Source organism: Rhinoderma darwinii, chromosome 9, assembly GCF_050947455.1.
Source record: "Rhinoderma darwinii isolate aRhiDar2 chromosome 9, aRhiDar2.hap1, whole genome shotgun sequence".
Taxonomy (NCBI): domain Eukaryota; kingdom Metazoa; phylum Chordata; class Amphibia; order Anura; family Rhinodermatidae; genus Rhinoderma; species Rhinoderma darwinii.
This window is the reverse complement of record NC_134695.1, coordinates 57,170,803-57,185,885: the sequence shown is the minus strand read 5'-3', so window position 1 is coordinate 57,185,885 and position 15,083 is coordinate 57,170,803. Positions and strand designations below refer to the sequence as shown.

The 15,083-nt window shown below is 42.4% G+C and overlaps 2 protein-coding genes across 5 annotated transcripts in view; one reads left to right on the top strand and one right to left on the bottom strand.

Moving 5' to 3' along the window:
* ELP4 (elongator acetyltransferase complex subunit 4) overlaps window positions 1-527 on the bottom strand; it is a 211,441-nt gene extending 210,914 nt beyond the window's left edge. For all 4 annotated transcript variants that reach the window (XM_075837738.1, XM_075837739.1, XM_075837741.1 and 1 more), the window contains exon 1: window positions 328-527. In XM_075837738.1, coding sequence (XP_075693853.1) covers window positions 328-505 — 178 coding nt within the window. In that variant the 5' untranslated portion in view covers window positions 506-527. The remainder of the gene's footprint in view (window positions 1-327) is intronic.
* The window catches only part of IMMP1L (inner mitochondrial membrane peptidase subunit 1), a 40,750-nt gene continuing 26,043 nt past the window's right edge, over window positions 377-15,083 (top strand). Inside the window, exon 1 of the mRNA XM_075837742.1 lies at window positions 377-674. The gene's annotated coding sequence lies outside the window, so the exon portion shown is untranslated. The remainder of the gene's footprint in view (window positions 675-15,083) is intronic.

Here is a 15,083-nt window from a genome sequence, read left to right as displayed (position 1 = left end):
TATGTGTTGTAGAGGTGTCCTTTATACCGTATATTATAGATCTGTGTATTGTAGATGTGTCCTTTATACCGTATGTTATATATCTATGTGTTGTAGATGTGTCCTTTATACCGTATATTATATATCTATGTATTGTAGATGTGTCCTTTATACCGTATGTTATACTGTATATGTACATTACGGTTACAGTGTAGAATATGGTGATCCATTATATATTGTAGACACTGTATTATCAGAGAGCTGCGCAGTGAGGGATGTCAGTGTCACTGTGTGGGTATATAATGCTGCTATGACTGTTGCTAGGACGCTTCTTTACCCTCCACACACCTAGGATGTGATCCATAGAGGGGACGCCAGAGGAAACGAGGAGCTGTCCATTATGCACGGAGGGCCGGGTCCCCCTGATAGCCGGGAGCTTTCCCCGCACCTTTCTCCGAAAACTAGTCTCAGCCCCGGCTGCAGCCATATCTCCATCACTCACGCCGCGGATACCGGGCGCAGCCATCTTTCTTCACCCGTCAACAGCGCGCTGCATCGTGGGAAAGTGCAAAGCCGCGGCAGCCAATCAGATAGGGTGAGGCTAGACAACGAGCCAATCCCGAGATCTTTTATTAGAGGTGTGCCGGGGTCAAGAGTCAGTAGCCCGGCCTCATAACATCCTTGACACTTGCCTGGTGAGTAGGTGATATGAATTGTGAATTGCAATTTCAAGGGTATAGTCGTGTATTCCGTGTTTTATTTAGGGCACATAGTTACCGAGTCTGACCCTGTATTATCACCATGGTTTTCTCTCCTATTGAAATGCTTTCTTTGAAGGAGCAGTATAGTGCAGCTCCTGAGATCCGCTATTACCTGTCCCACATACGTGATACGCAGATACGTGAGATCAAGTAGTGGTAATGGGGGCATATCCTGTGGATATGCCGTAAATTGTCTAAAATGGGAATACCCCTTTAATAGCTTAGAGGTCATCTGGGTATTGATAGCCTCTCCTAGGGCCATAGGCCATCAATTTAGAAAAAAACCTGGATAACCCCTTGATGCGTTATGCACATGTACGTGATGAGCGTTATAGGGTCAAGTATGGAGCGTGCTGACGCCCGGGACTAACGGCCAGGAACCGCAATTGCGCTTTTCCTGACCGTTTAACCCCTCAAATGCTGCGGTCAATCCAACGATCACTGGTTCAAGTCCCCAAGGGGGACTAATATAAGGTGTAAAAAAAAATGTGTGTGTGTATGTATACATACATACATACATTTCCTCTAAAGTAATGTAAAAAATAAACCACATTAGTATTGGTGCGTCTGTAAAAGTCCAAACTATTACTATATACCATTCTTTAGCTCTCACATTAAATGCCGAAAAAAAACATTTAAAACGCCAAGATCGCAGGTTTTTGGTCACCTTGGCTCCAAAACTAAATAAATGGATTAAAAAGTGATCGAAAAGTTGTATGTACCGAAAAAAGCTGCAGGTTGTCCAGCAAAAAAGAAGTCCTCACACCGCTCAATTAACGAAAAAATAAAAAAGTTCCGGCTCTCAGAATGTGGCAACAAAACAATTTAACCTATAGAAACTTGGTATCACCGTAATCTTATTGAGCCGCTGAATAAAGTTATATTGTCGTTTTTACCGCACGGTGAAAGCCGTAAAAACGAAAACCAAAAAACAATGTAGGAATTGCATTTTTCCCAATTTTAGCCCACAATGAATTTTTTTTGTTTCCCAGTAAATTATGTGGTCATTTATATGGTGCTATTAGGAACTACAACTCCTCTGTGGGGTTACCAGTAATCAGATCATTATCCCCTGTCCTGTGTTTAGGCGAGCACGTTTATTTGGAGGTATACCTCTTTAGTTTACAATGGGAAACCGATTAAATTCAGGAGCATAAGGGCTCGTCCACACGTAGCGGAATTAGTGCGTATTTTCCAACTGGAATCGTGGATGGAAAATACGCAACATAATACAGTAGCAGCAAAGTGGATGAGATGTAACAAATCTCATCATCCACACACTGCGTAAAATTTGCGACCAGAAATTCACCTGAGGTGCGTATTTTTCGTACTGCAGCATGTCAATTCCTGCTGCGGAAAGTGGACTGAATTGCTGCGTTTTTCAGAGGAGATGTCACCATCTCCCAGCATTGAGAAAAACGCCGCAAAATCTGCACCATTTTCTGCAGGAAATGGTGCGGTTTTTCCGTAGCGGAAATCCTGCTGCAGCAATTCCGTTACGTGTGGACAAGCCCTAAGGCTGGGTTCAAACAGTGCAGATTTGCTTCAGATTTTGCATGTATGTTTTAAGCCAAAACCAGGAACGGCACTTGCTATGGGCAACAAGACCTGTTTACATAAATGAGTCCAATATGCTCTGTTCTGTCTACCTGCAGCCACCACTAGGGAGCGTAGCAGCTTGCTGCATACTGTTATGCATTGAACTCTATAATGGCATAGTAGCAGTCAGCTCCCTCTAGTGGTGGCTGCAGGAATCCAGAATGTCATGTTTAAAAATTTATACCCATGAAGTGGGGCCACAGACGTACCTTTTGGCTTCTAAGCCTACAAAATTAGGAGGCAAACTAAAATTGTTAAAAAAATTTTTAATAAATAATCACCATCTGGAGCCTTGTGTGGTATTGACTAAAACCCACCCAAACACAGGGCACAGATAGAAACTCAATTCACATGTTGCACCTGATCAGATCATTCCCAGTTCTGGCCACTGAAAGAATAAATATTGGTGAGTTTTTTTGTTTGTTGCTTTTATAAAAAATTCCATTATTGTTAAACCTTACACCATAAAGAATCCATACATAGAATTCCCACGATTGCAACAACCTCTATAATAGTTTTAACATATTATTTATACAACACAGCAAGTAACATAAAAAAATCCCAGCAAATCATGGCAGATTTCTTGTGTTTTTATTTGAGTATTCCAGTTTTAACATGTTCTCACCTAGTCACTGGATATTCACTTTTAGATCGGTGGAAGTCCAACTATTCGGACCCTACCGATCGCCTGAACATAGGTTCCGTGTCCCCAGTCCTCGTTCCCCCCCCCCCTCCCAAGAACAAGACTTCTTTCTTGGAGGAGTTGAATGGAGCGGCGGCTGAGCATGCACCCTACCGCACCATTCAAGCCCAATGGCACTTATAGAAACATCGCTTGGCAATTTCCGTCAGTGCCCATAGCGTTTGGTGTGGCAAGGCGTACGCTCAGCCGCCGCTCTGTTCAACTCCTCCTGGCAAGTAGTTTTGTGCTGCGGGGGAACTGGGGACACAAGACACCTGTTCTGGTGATAGGTGTGGGTCCCAGAGGTCAGACCCCCACCACTCTAAGAGGATGTTCACAGGCCGTGCTCTCAGGCATTTTTCGGGGCGTAGACGCCTGAAAAAACAGAAGCTGAACGCCTCCAAACATCTGTCCATTGATTTCAATGGGAAAAATGGCGTTGACGGCACGTAAAAGAACGCCCCATTAAAAAGAGGTGCATGTCACTTCTTGAGCCATTTTTGGCGGCTTTTTTCATTGTGCCAATAGAAAAACTGCTCCAAAAAAAACGCATCAAAAAACGTTTGCTTAAAAAACGGCTGAAAATCAGGGGCTGTTTTCCCTTGAAAACAGCTCCATATTTTACAGCCGTTTTTACTTTAGCGTGTGAACATACCGTTAGTTATTACCTATCCAGTGCACTGGTGAATGCTTTAGTGAAAGTGAGGGTATGTTCACACGGCTTATTTACGGACGTAATTCGGGCGTTTTACGCCTCGATTTACGTCTGAAAATGCGGCTCGATAGCGTTGGCAAACATCTGCCCATTCATTAGAATGGGTCTTACGATGTTCTGTGCACACGGTCATTTTTTTACGCCCCGCTGTCAAAAGGCGGGGCGTAAAAAAATACGCCTGCGACAAAGAAGTGCCTGTCGCTTCTTTAGACATAAATGGAGCCGTTTTCCATTGACTCCATGGAAAACCAGATCCATTTAACGTTCGTAATGGACGCAGCAAAAAGCGCCTCAACATGCCATTACGGCTGAAATTACGGTGCTGTTTTCTCCTGAAAACAGCCCCGTACTTTCAGCCGTTACGGACGCTGCCGTGTGAACATACCCTTATTAATCAAATGAATGTTATTTGGACCCCAATATTGTGCCAATAAAAACTACAACTTGTCCCACAAAAAAAAACAGCCAATCTACACGTATAGCGAAAAGAAATGAAAACAGTTATGGCTCTGACAAACCAGCAATAAAAAAAAAACAAATAAAACACTTGGTCATCAAGACCCAAAATAGGCTGGATTTTAAAGGGTTGCGGACATACTCTGCCTTTTTCCTTTTTTTAATTTTTATAGGGAATGTCCGGTTTAGAATATCCGTTTCTTGAATAACCTGCTAGGGAATTTGGCATTGACAGCAGGGGCATCCACAATTGGTACCCTCATCTCTTAGCCAGAGCAGCCTGGAGGACTCGGCTTATCTGTGTGTTACCCATTGATTTAAACATGAAGTGTTTAATTGTTCGTTTCCCCCTGTGGGGGTGCTGCATTGAAGCTTATTGCTGGGGGTCACTGCAGTGGGACACCCTGTGATCAACTTATTGTTGGGGGACACAGCGAAGTCCAAAGCAGAGAGCTCTGTTAAAGAAGACCTCCAGTGGTAACACAACTTTCCATGTCTGCACCCCCCCCCCCCCACACCTGACTGTATACCACACTTCTTTTATGTATACTCTACTTACTTTTTGTTCTGCTGCCTTGTCTGTGCTTTAAAAAGTCTCCATCTTGATTCTTTGATTTCCCCAGCTTTCTCTTCCTCTCTGCTTTGCTATCAATAAAACTTAATCAATAAGTCCCATGTACCCCATAATAGTACTAATGAAAACTACACCTTGCCCTGCAAAAATCAAGCCCACGTACGGCCACACTGACGGAAAAATAAAGAAGTTACGGCTCTTGGAATGCGGCGATGCAAAAACAAGTACATTGTTTTCTGAAAGGGTTCATATTGTGCAAACCTAGGAAAACATATAAAACCTTTACATATATAATCGTGCCGACCCATAGAATAAAGGTAACCTGTTATTTACGCTGCAAAGTAAACGGCGTAAATTTATACTGTGAAAATCAATGCTGGAACAGCTGCTTATTTTCAATTCTCTCCTAAAATAAAGGTAATAAAAGTTCATCGATATATTATAAGCATCTAAAAAGGGAGCAATTGAAAAATTATCTGATTTTTAATTTTGCTTTCCTTTCTCATAACTATCTACGTACTATTCTTTTAATATTTATCATAAATTTTTTTGTCCACTAAAAAATAAATTAATTCATTCATTTCGCGCCATGTTTCGTCTGTCATAAATTCTCCCGGCTGGTTTCTTTATAAAGTATTATGTATGTTATCATTTACATCGTCTATTTTCTGTCTTGGACCCAGCGTATCCTTTGTAAACACAGTTAGAAAACAGCCTTGTCATCAATCGTATTCACTTTCCTAATCTTCTTACCGGCGTCTGCCATTCTACTGCGCGAAAGCCTCTTCCCTCATCAATTCTGGAATGTGGTGGCGTTGGATTGTGCCAATTAACCCCTTTCAGGCAGAGGGCTCTGTCATGCTTTGCACTGTGGACCATTGTCAATAAACGGGTTAATGTTTTATGTTGCACAAATCGGATTAGCCGTGGAGTCACCTGACCAGATAGTGCTCGCAGTCACGTGATCTTTCTTAGCGTCCTGCTGTTTACTGAGGACAAGGTATTTGGGTCTGGGGACACTTTTGAGCTTTGAACAGCGTGAGCCTGAATTCTGATCGCAGAGAAGATGACTTCATTTTCCTTTTCTATTCAGCAAAACCGGATGAGCGTTCAGATCTTCTCCTACCAGCAGTGTTGGCACTCCTAATCCTCCAAGGAGAGAATGAGCCGCTTGAATTATATGACCTGTGGTGGGCAAGGGGGCAAAAGGGCAACGTCTATGTCCGGGCTGTTTTTGTATGTTAATTAGTTTTTGGTTTTTTTAATCCCATATAATCTTCATACATGTTGGCAACTTATGCTGCGTTTTAGTTGATTTTCCATTTATTTGCCGCGTATTCGAAGCGATTACACAGCAAAAATCGCACTTACGGAAAAAAAAAGAAAAAAAAAAATACTTACCCAGAACGCGCTCCTTCTTCCTGCAGCCCGGCCTCCTGAGATGATGTTTCATCCCATGTGACCGCTGCAGCCAATCAAGCTGCAAATTCCATTAGAATAACCGCACGCGCGATTTTTCAGACCGAATGTACTCTGGTTTCAGGTTGGACACGCTGCATGATTTTTTTACACAGCGTATCCTACCCGTGGGAACCCGGTCTTAGGGTGCAGTCACACACGTCAGGTTTTGTTGCAGAAATCTCTGCAACTGAAAATCCATTCGTCTGTATGTGGTCGTTTTTGCAGCAGATGCATGGATTGCTGCAAGTTTTATTCAGATGAATAGAACTGATTTCCAGGCTACGTGTACATGTTGCGTAATTTGATACAGGAAAATATGCATCAAAACTGCAGATAAAATGCGCAAATTATGGTTTGTGTTTTTCTATGCGTTTTTAGGCCCACACACAAGGTGTATATTTGACGCGTAATTTGGCACATTTTGAGAGTTTTTAAAATACGTGTTGAAAAACGGTTGATTAAGCTTCCTATTGACATTGATGGGAAAGCGTGCTTTTTTTACGCGAGCGTTTTTAAAAGCATCATGTAAATTCTTGGCATGTAATGTACGCCGAAAACGGGACAAATGTTCCCATAGTCAATGTAAGTCCTAATTACGCGCCAAAAAGCAAACCCATATCCTGCCAAAAGCGCCTGTATTTTAAGAAGTGCTTCGCAAAAACGCTAGCATATTTGACGCGTTGTCTCTGCTTTTGTTTTTTTAGTGCTGTGTGAACATTCCCTTAGGTGCGGTTTTTACATTTTTATACGGAAACATTTACTTTGCTGGTACTGTATTACGCTGTTGATTTGCAGCAGGAAAATCTTTGCGGCAAATCCGCACATAATACGCATGGTGTGCATTTGGCATCCGTCGCAGAAAACTTCTGCAACAAAATCTGCAGCGTGTGACTGCACACTTAGGCTGCGTTCCCACGTGGCGTAAATGCTGGGGAATTTCAGTGAACCAATCAGTGACCAGTCAGCATCATACACTCCTCTCCATTCATTTACACAGCAGCGATCTGCAGCCACATACACAGAGATTAACGTTAATCGAGTGTCTTGATAATGTATACACATGAAATCCAGCCTGGACGTCGTGTATTCAGAATCCTGACACTTCTGAATCTTTTCTGTGAGATTCCAGCAAGCCACGCGTAATCTCGCGAGATTACGGAGGTAAACGAGATTTCCTTTCCCTTGCTGGAAATCTCAAAGAAAAGAGTCAGAAGTGTCAGGATTCTGAATACACATGACGTCCAGGCTGGAGATCATGTGTATTCATTATCAGGACACTCGATTAACGTTAATCTCTGTTTATGTGGCTGCACATTGCTGCTGTAAAGGATCTGCCAGGCACAACTTCTGTGGATACTCCCATAGGTAATCAGTCTGCACCTGAGTCTATGTCTCTGAGACTGACTCCATCTTCCACCACTCAGGATGGCAGGCTTAGGAGTGGGAGAGCCTATCGCAGCCTGGCCAGACGGAGCTAGCTCCCGCCCTCTGTCTATTTATACCTGCCTTTCCTGTTCCTCCTTTGCTTGTGATTCTTCTCGTGTGGTTTCCTGGCCCAGCTACAGCTTCAATCTATTTGATCCTGCTCCATACTGACCCTGGCTTTCTGACTACTCTCCTGCTCTGCGTTTGGTACCTCGTGCACTCCTGGTTTGACTTGGCTCGTTCACCACTCTTGTTGCTCACGGTGTTGCCGTGGGCAACTGCCCCTTTCCCTTTGCTTTGTGTTCCCTTGTCTGTGTCTCGTGCACTTACTGAGCGTAGGGACCACCGCCCAGTTGTACCCCGTCGCCTAGGGCGGGTCGTTGCAAGTAGGCAGGGACAGAGTGGCGGGTAGATTAGGGCTCACTTGTCCGTTTCCCTACCCCCGTCATTACAGCTGCTGTGTAAATGAATGGAGAGGAGTGTATGACGCTGACTGGTCACTGATAGGTCAGCGTCATACACGTAAACACGCCCAGTTAAAAACAATACACGCCCAGTTGGACATAACGAAAAAAAAAACGCCCAATTGTCCATTTTGAAGCTCATTTGCATATATATAAAATAGCTCATAACTTGGCCAAAAATGAACGTTTTAAAAAAAACAAAAAACGTTACTGTTATCTACATTGCAGCGCCGATCACATGCAATAGGAGATAGGGATTTGAGAATCTGGTGACAGAGCCTCTTTAAAGAGACTCTGTCACCACATTTATAAGTGCCCTATCTCCTGCATAATGTGATCGGTGCTGTAATGTGGATTACAGCAGTGTTTTTTTATTTAGAAAAATTATACATTTTAACCAAGTTATGACCTATTTTAGATTTATGCTAATGACTTTCTTAATAGACAACTGGGCGTTTTTTTAGCTTTTGACCAAGTGGGTGTTGTACAGAGGAGTGTATGACGCTGACCAATCAGTGTCATACACTTCTCTCCATTCATGTACTCAGACATCGTGATCTTGCTAGATCATGCTGTGCTGTCACGTACTCACACGTTAACTTTACTGAAGTGTCTTGAGAGTGAATAGACATCAACCGCAGCCAGGATGCGATGTCTATTCACAATCCCGATACTTCGGTAACGTTTGTGTGGGACTTACAGCATAGCACATCGACCTCACGCTGTGCTGTCATTTACTGTGTGATCTCGCGAGATCATGCTGTGCGAGTAAGTCACACACAAACGTTACCGAAGTGTCGGGATTGTGAATAGACATTGCGTCCTGGCTGGAGTCGATGTCTATTCACTCTCAAGCAGAAAAAGAATGGCGACAGCACACTGCGACACGAATGCCACCTAAACCACTAAATATAAATAAATATGCACTAAAGCTAAATCTACTTATAATAGGGAGGTTCTTAGTGCACATTTTGATCAAAAAGTGTTTGCCCACCTGCCACGACAAGGCGACCTCTGTAAGGTGGGAACCTACGCTGCACATACACCCAGAACTGGGACTAAGCCTACATATATACCTGGGGATGGTAGGATCCAGCATTGAACTAATTAAAATCACTCTCAAGACACTTCAGTAAAGTTAATGTGTGAGTATGTGACAGCACAGCATGATCTAGCAAGATCACGATGTCTGAGTACATGAATGGAGAGAAGTGTATGACGCTGATTGTTCACTGGTTGGTCAGCGTCATACACTTCTCTCCACAACGCCCACTTGGTCAAAAGGCAAAAACACGCCCAGTTGTCTATTAAGAAAGTCATTAACATAAATCTAAAATAGGTCATAACTCCGTCAAAAATGATGATTTTTCTAAATAAAAAACACGTTGTTCTACATTACAGTGCCGATCATATTATGTAGAAGATAGGCCACTTATAATCTACAGGATATGTCATAATTGTCAGATAGCTGCAGGTCCCACCTCTGTGACCCGCACCTATCCCTAGAAGGGGTCCCCCTAAACCTCGTTCTAGCTTTTTGTGCTCACACTGCCTCTCCGGCCACTTTCTGGTTACATGGTCATAAATGTCCCTCGTGGGAAAACCCCTTTAGGCTGGCTTCACACACCCTATTTACGGACGTAATTCGGGGGTTTTAGCCCCGAATTACGTCCGAAAATACGGCTCCAAAGCGGCAGTAAACATCATTTTTTTTACGCGCCGCTGTCAAAAGACGGCGCGTAAAAAAGACGCCCGCGTCAAAGAAGTGCCTGTCACTTCTTGAGACGTAATTGGAGCCGTTTTCCATTGACTCAATAGCGGAGGCTGCCGTGTGAACATACCCTTAGAGAGGCTCTGTCACCAGTTTATGAATTCCTTATCTCCTAATTAATCTAATAGTTGCTATGGTGCTGATCTCTACAGTGTCATTTGTTTTAAAAAACATTTATTATTTTAAAAGTTGTTTAATTTTTATACATATGCTAATTTTGGTTCTAATAGCCAAATAGCAAATAGGAGGTTACATTTTATTTTCACTCTGGGCGGTGTAATGTTTTCTGTATAACGCTGTCCAATCAGCGTCCTACAGTTCTTCTCTTCACATACCAGTGTGATCGCCGCTTCAATTGCGAGATCACGCTGTGTAGTCCCTTCCGGCCGCAGGTCCTTTAACACCGTTACTCAACACTGCTGTGGATGAGTAGTCTGTCACGGCTGGAGCTGACGTCTTCTTGGAATACACCTCCGATGTCATCCACAGGTCGCTCCAGCAGAGAATCGGCGCATGCTTGGTGTTCTTGCCATTTTGTCGGCAGGGGAATCCTTGTCGTTCTGCGCATGCACACCCATCTTACTTCCCAGGTCAACACCTTTTTACTGATTGGGAGTGGTGCGTATGCAGAGAGACAATGATTCCTCTGTGCACAAAAGGGGGAATGCACTGACCTGGTACCTGCATATGTCTTGGGGCCGACGCACCGCTTTCTCCATTAATTTTTAGAGGTTGGGGTATGTTCACACGCAGAGTCAAAAACGTCTCAAAATACGGAGCTGTTTTCAAGGGAAAACGGCCCCTGATTTTCAGCCGTCTTTTGAGCAACTCACGTTTTTCGTGGCGTTTTCGCTGCGTTTTTTTACGGCCGTTTTTGGAGCTGTTTTCATTGGAGTCTATGAGAAAACGGCTCCAAAAACGTCCCCAAGAAGTGTCCTGCACTTCTTTTGACGAGGCTATAATGTCCCTTCCGTCTTTTGACAGCGACGCGTAAAATGACAGCTCGTCTGCACAGAACATCGGCAAACCCATTGAAAGTAATGGGCAGATGTTTGCCGACGTATTGGAGCCGTTTTTTCAGACTTAATTCGAGCCGTAAAACGCCTCCATTACGTCTGAAAATAGGTTGTGTGAACCCAGCCTTACAGAAAAATCCGGCTCTGCTGTAACCACAGATTTCCAAACTATTTTCATATTATTCTATAGAGGGGAAAAAAGTAGATACTACTTTTTAAAATCTCCCAGAAATCCTAGCAGGTAGAGATTTAAAAAAAAAAAAAAATACTCGCTAGACAGGAGAATTGGTGGATTATTATTATTATTTTATTTTGTAAAATTTTGAGATTTAAAACCTCAATTTCAGAGCATTCTTTCATGTTACATTTTTTTTTATTTTTTAAAACAAACTTTTCATAGTCTTTAGAATGAAACCCAGTCAGGTACAGAGAGTTGACAAATGTTTAAAGCACAAAATTGAAACTGCTTAATTAATTAAATTGTAATTTGAACAGAGCAAATCCGTGTTTGCACCACAGATCCGATCACTTTGCCTTTTTTTTTTTTTTTTTTTTTTTTTATAAGATAAGCGGCACAAACAGAATAATCACCACATTTGGCCGTCATCTGCTGAACAGAGTCGGAAGATGACAAGTTGTGTTTTTTTTTCTACTTAGGCTTGTAGGGTTGGTCTTTTTTATTTCTCGTTCCAAGCCCCCATCTGGGAAGTCCATGATGTGTTCTCAGATGGAACATGGGGTTTGCTGTAATCTGCTTAGCTGCACCACAGTTAAAAATCTTCATTCCATGTTTGTGTAATTTATAATTTTAATGAGACCCCGGCTCTTGTGGGCTTTGAAATTTATTAAAACCTCTTTTGTGCATATGCTTTTGTTCCTGCTTGATGGGTTCGGCGTATTTAATAGTGATGAATTTTTATTCATGGATTTAAAAAATGAAGGGATTAACGACGACTGTATATCATTGCATTCTTCAATTGATATTTAGATCTATTTCTAATGACTTTTATCATCAAATGTGAGTGGAATTGGGAAGTATTATCAGGGATACAGAACACATTTTGTTCTGCTTGAAACTTTTAGATTTTTTTTTTTTTATTTCATTTTTTAAAATTTAGAATAAAAAAAATAAAAATTGGTAATCATCTTTTCAATGGTTTTTATAACTTATAATTTTATATTTTGATAAAATATTCTTGAGACAAAATACATAAAAATGTGTATGTGGTTATTATTTGTAATTTTTTTTTGTTCTTTTGCTGTAGGTAGTTTTGATGTTTATTATCACCCTAATCCATCCGAAATTAAGATGACCATAGACTTAAGATATTTATCTTCAGACCCAGATAAATTAGGTGATTGTCTGACAACCTGATGTCTGTGGCGGTTACACACCAGATTAGGTGGCCAATTTAATCGCCTTTCAGATCGTTCAATCTGAACATGTGTAGGATGACCGAATGCGCTTACACAAAATTGCGAATGATCGTCATTAATCGTCCATTTGTGACGTACGCACCTAGTTTCACCCAAAGGTAAAAAAGACAGGTGGCAGGTTATCTTTTTGGCAGACCGTAATTTGCTGTCAGCCATTGTGAACGATGGTTTTAAAATCATTTTGGCCAACTTTCATCTTGTATATGGCTACTTTAGATACCAGGCTCAGTGATTTCTGTAATTCCCATAGAACAGAAAGTAGAGAGCATCTGTGTGTGTCTCTCTCTGCCTCTCACTATGTGCCTGCTCCATCCTTCCCCCTCCCCTCTCTATAGACTACTATGGGAAGTTGTAACCTGATCCTTTAGTGAGCTGATAGTCTTGTCTTGAGGAGACAGATTAAGGCTGGGTTCACACCTGCATTGGTGTGTTCAGTTTTGCTCAGTCAGAGGAGCAGAACAAGGGAATGACGGAACCAACAGTTTCCGTTGCACAACGGATACCGCCAATTGCCAACGGAATCCATTTACTCTAATGGGTTCCATCGACTTTCCGTCAGGGTGTCCGAGATTTCACCGGACACAATAGCGGCGCTGTTGTCTCCGGAAAAACCTGTGGGATCCGTGACTGAGGCCCATAACGGAGCTGCCGATGTGAACAGAGCCTAAGCAGGAAATTCAGAATGAATGGTTAGAGGGCAGGAAAGGAGCCTGATGAGTGGAGACAGAGGCATTTTTTTTCTTCACTTATGCTTTTGATTTATCCAAAGTTTGTTGAAAAGTTAGTGACCACTTAACACTAAATATGCTACAATCCGAGGTGTTTTGTGGTAGATTGTCAGAAATTAAAGGAATTTAATTGTACATTCAACTAACCTAATCCCTTTGGTTTGCTGTATACTGCAATATTAACATAGCCATACACCTTAGATCGCTATAGGCCAAACAATTGTTCGACCAACAGCTATTCCTCCCAACACCCCCAGAAGTGTGCATGTGTACTTAATGAGAAGAGGGTATTTAGCCGCTGACAGATGCCTTATTGGTGGCTTATTATATGCCGCGAGAACAAAGGATCAAGTATGTTAAAATCCAACACGCCTGATCCTGCTTTCCCACAAGACATTAGATGGTCGGCTGGTCCTTTCGTCTTATTTGTCTGCAGATCCCACTATGAAAACTGTAAGACCCTCGCCCAAAGTGTGATGTTTGTTGGAGGGGGTGGGATTGGGAACCCTTCACGTTGCGTTATTGCCTTCCGTCAGAGGTATGTGTTGGGAGTACTTCCGACGTATACCTCTGACAGAAGGCTGCAACGTATCCCACTGTATAGGCAGTCCTGAGCCCCCCCCCCCTCCCCATGCAGAGCACTACCTGATCCTCTGCCCGAGGACTCCGGCCTGGGGAAGCTACTGACCATTTTGCTTTTTATCTCCCTGGTGCTGCCTGCAGCCCTGTGAAGGAAGCTTCATTGGTAAGATGAAATATGGACTGTCATGTCACTGAAGCTTCCCGATGTAAACGTTTAATGCATACCTGTGATGGATGCCGTATACTGCAGGTTATCATTTTCTGTTCGATCCTGCGGGATGGATTAACGAAGTCTCCTACACTATTTCATTCTTTAAAAAAAGTATGGAGGCCAAATGGATACTCTTTTGGGCTATTGGAGCCTATGGACACTGTTATCGTGTACGTCCGAAGCATTCCCAACATACACAATAGACGTAGGACAGAAACTTGATCTGAAGGGGGCCTTGATTGGACAGGTTGCTTTTGTTACCTCTTCGATTTATGGTTAAAGCAGGCATAACTCATGGGCGATGTGTTTAGGGATTGAGCTCTTCCTTCATCAGTCTCCTTTCCAAGCTCTATAGAGCCTCATAAACTGGGACAGTTTGCCCACTAATATTTGACTAATGGCCCTATTACACAGACCAATGATCAGGCAAACGAGCGTTTGTATGATCGCTAGTTTCAGATCATTGTCCTGTGTAAACATGGAGATGTGCTGCCGACATGATGAAAATGTATGGGGACGAGCGATCTTAGTAGTGAGCGCTTTTCCCCATACATAAGCAATCATTGCTCCGTGTGAAAGGAGCAAACTAACGCCGATCAATGAGCTGTCTCGATGATCGGCGTTCGTTTTCATGGCCCATATTGGGCCATGTAATAGGACCTTAAAGAACTTTGGACCTCTATCCTGAATCTGAACCGTTAGACAGTCTTTTTGGTTGCTATACTGTATTATATTGAAAGTGCCTTTCCTTATGTTAGAGGTACACTGTCATTAGTGTAACAACCCTCTTGTGCTATAATGAAGATTGGTTATATTTTATTGCATTCATGTGTGGGTTTTTTTTTTTATATATTTTTTATTTTTTTTTCTTAGTAACCCTCCTTTGGGTCTAAACTGAGAAATCTCGTAACTTGAAACGCAGAGAGTGAGACGGACAGTATAGAGATTCATGTTTGTTCTATTGAAGATGAAAAGCAAACCTTCCTTTATTCACTTGCCATGGTACCTGTTTGAAGGTCGGTTGTGCATCTTACAAGTAAATTAAGGTTACAGAGCCTGAAACCTTACGATCCCCACAATCCTCAGCTCTGTTCAGGAGGTGGTAAGATGATATTTAGCTGAGGATGTTATTATTAAACTAGGTCACTGCCACAACATAAGTCCATTTCCTTTCTCGTCTTTCTTTTCTGAACTTAGTTTGTAGGTAAATGTTACAGATCAA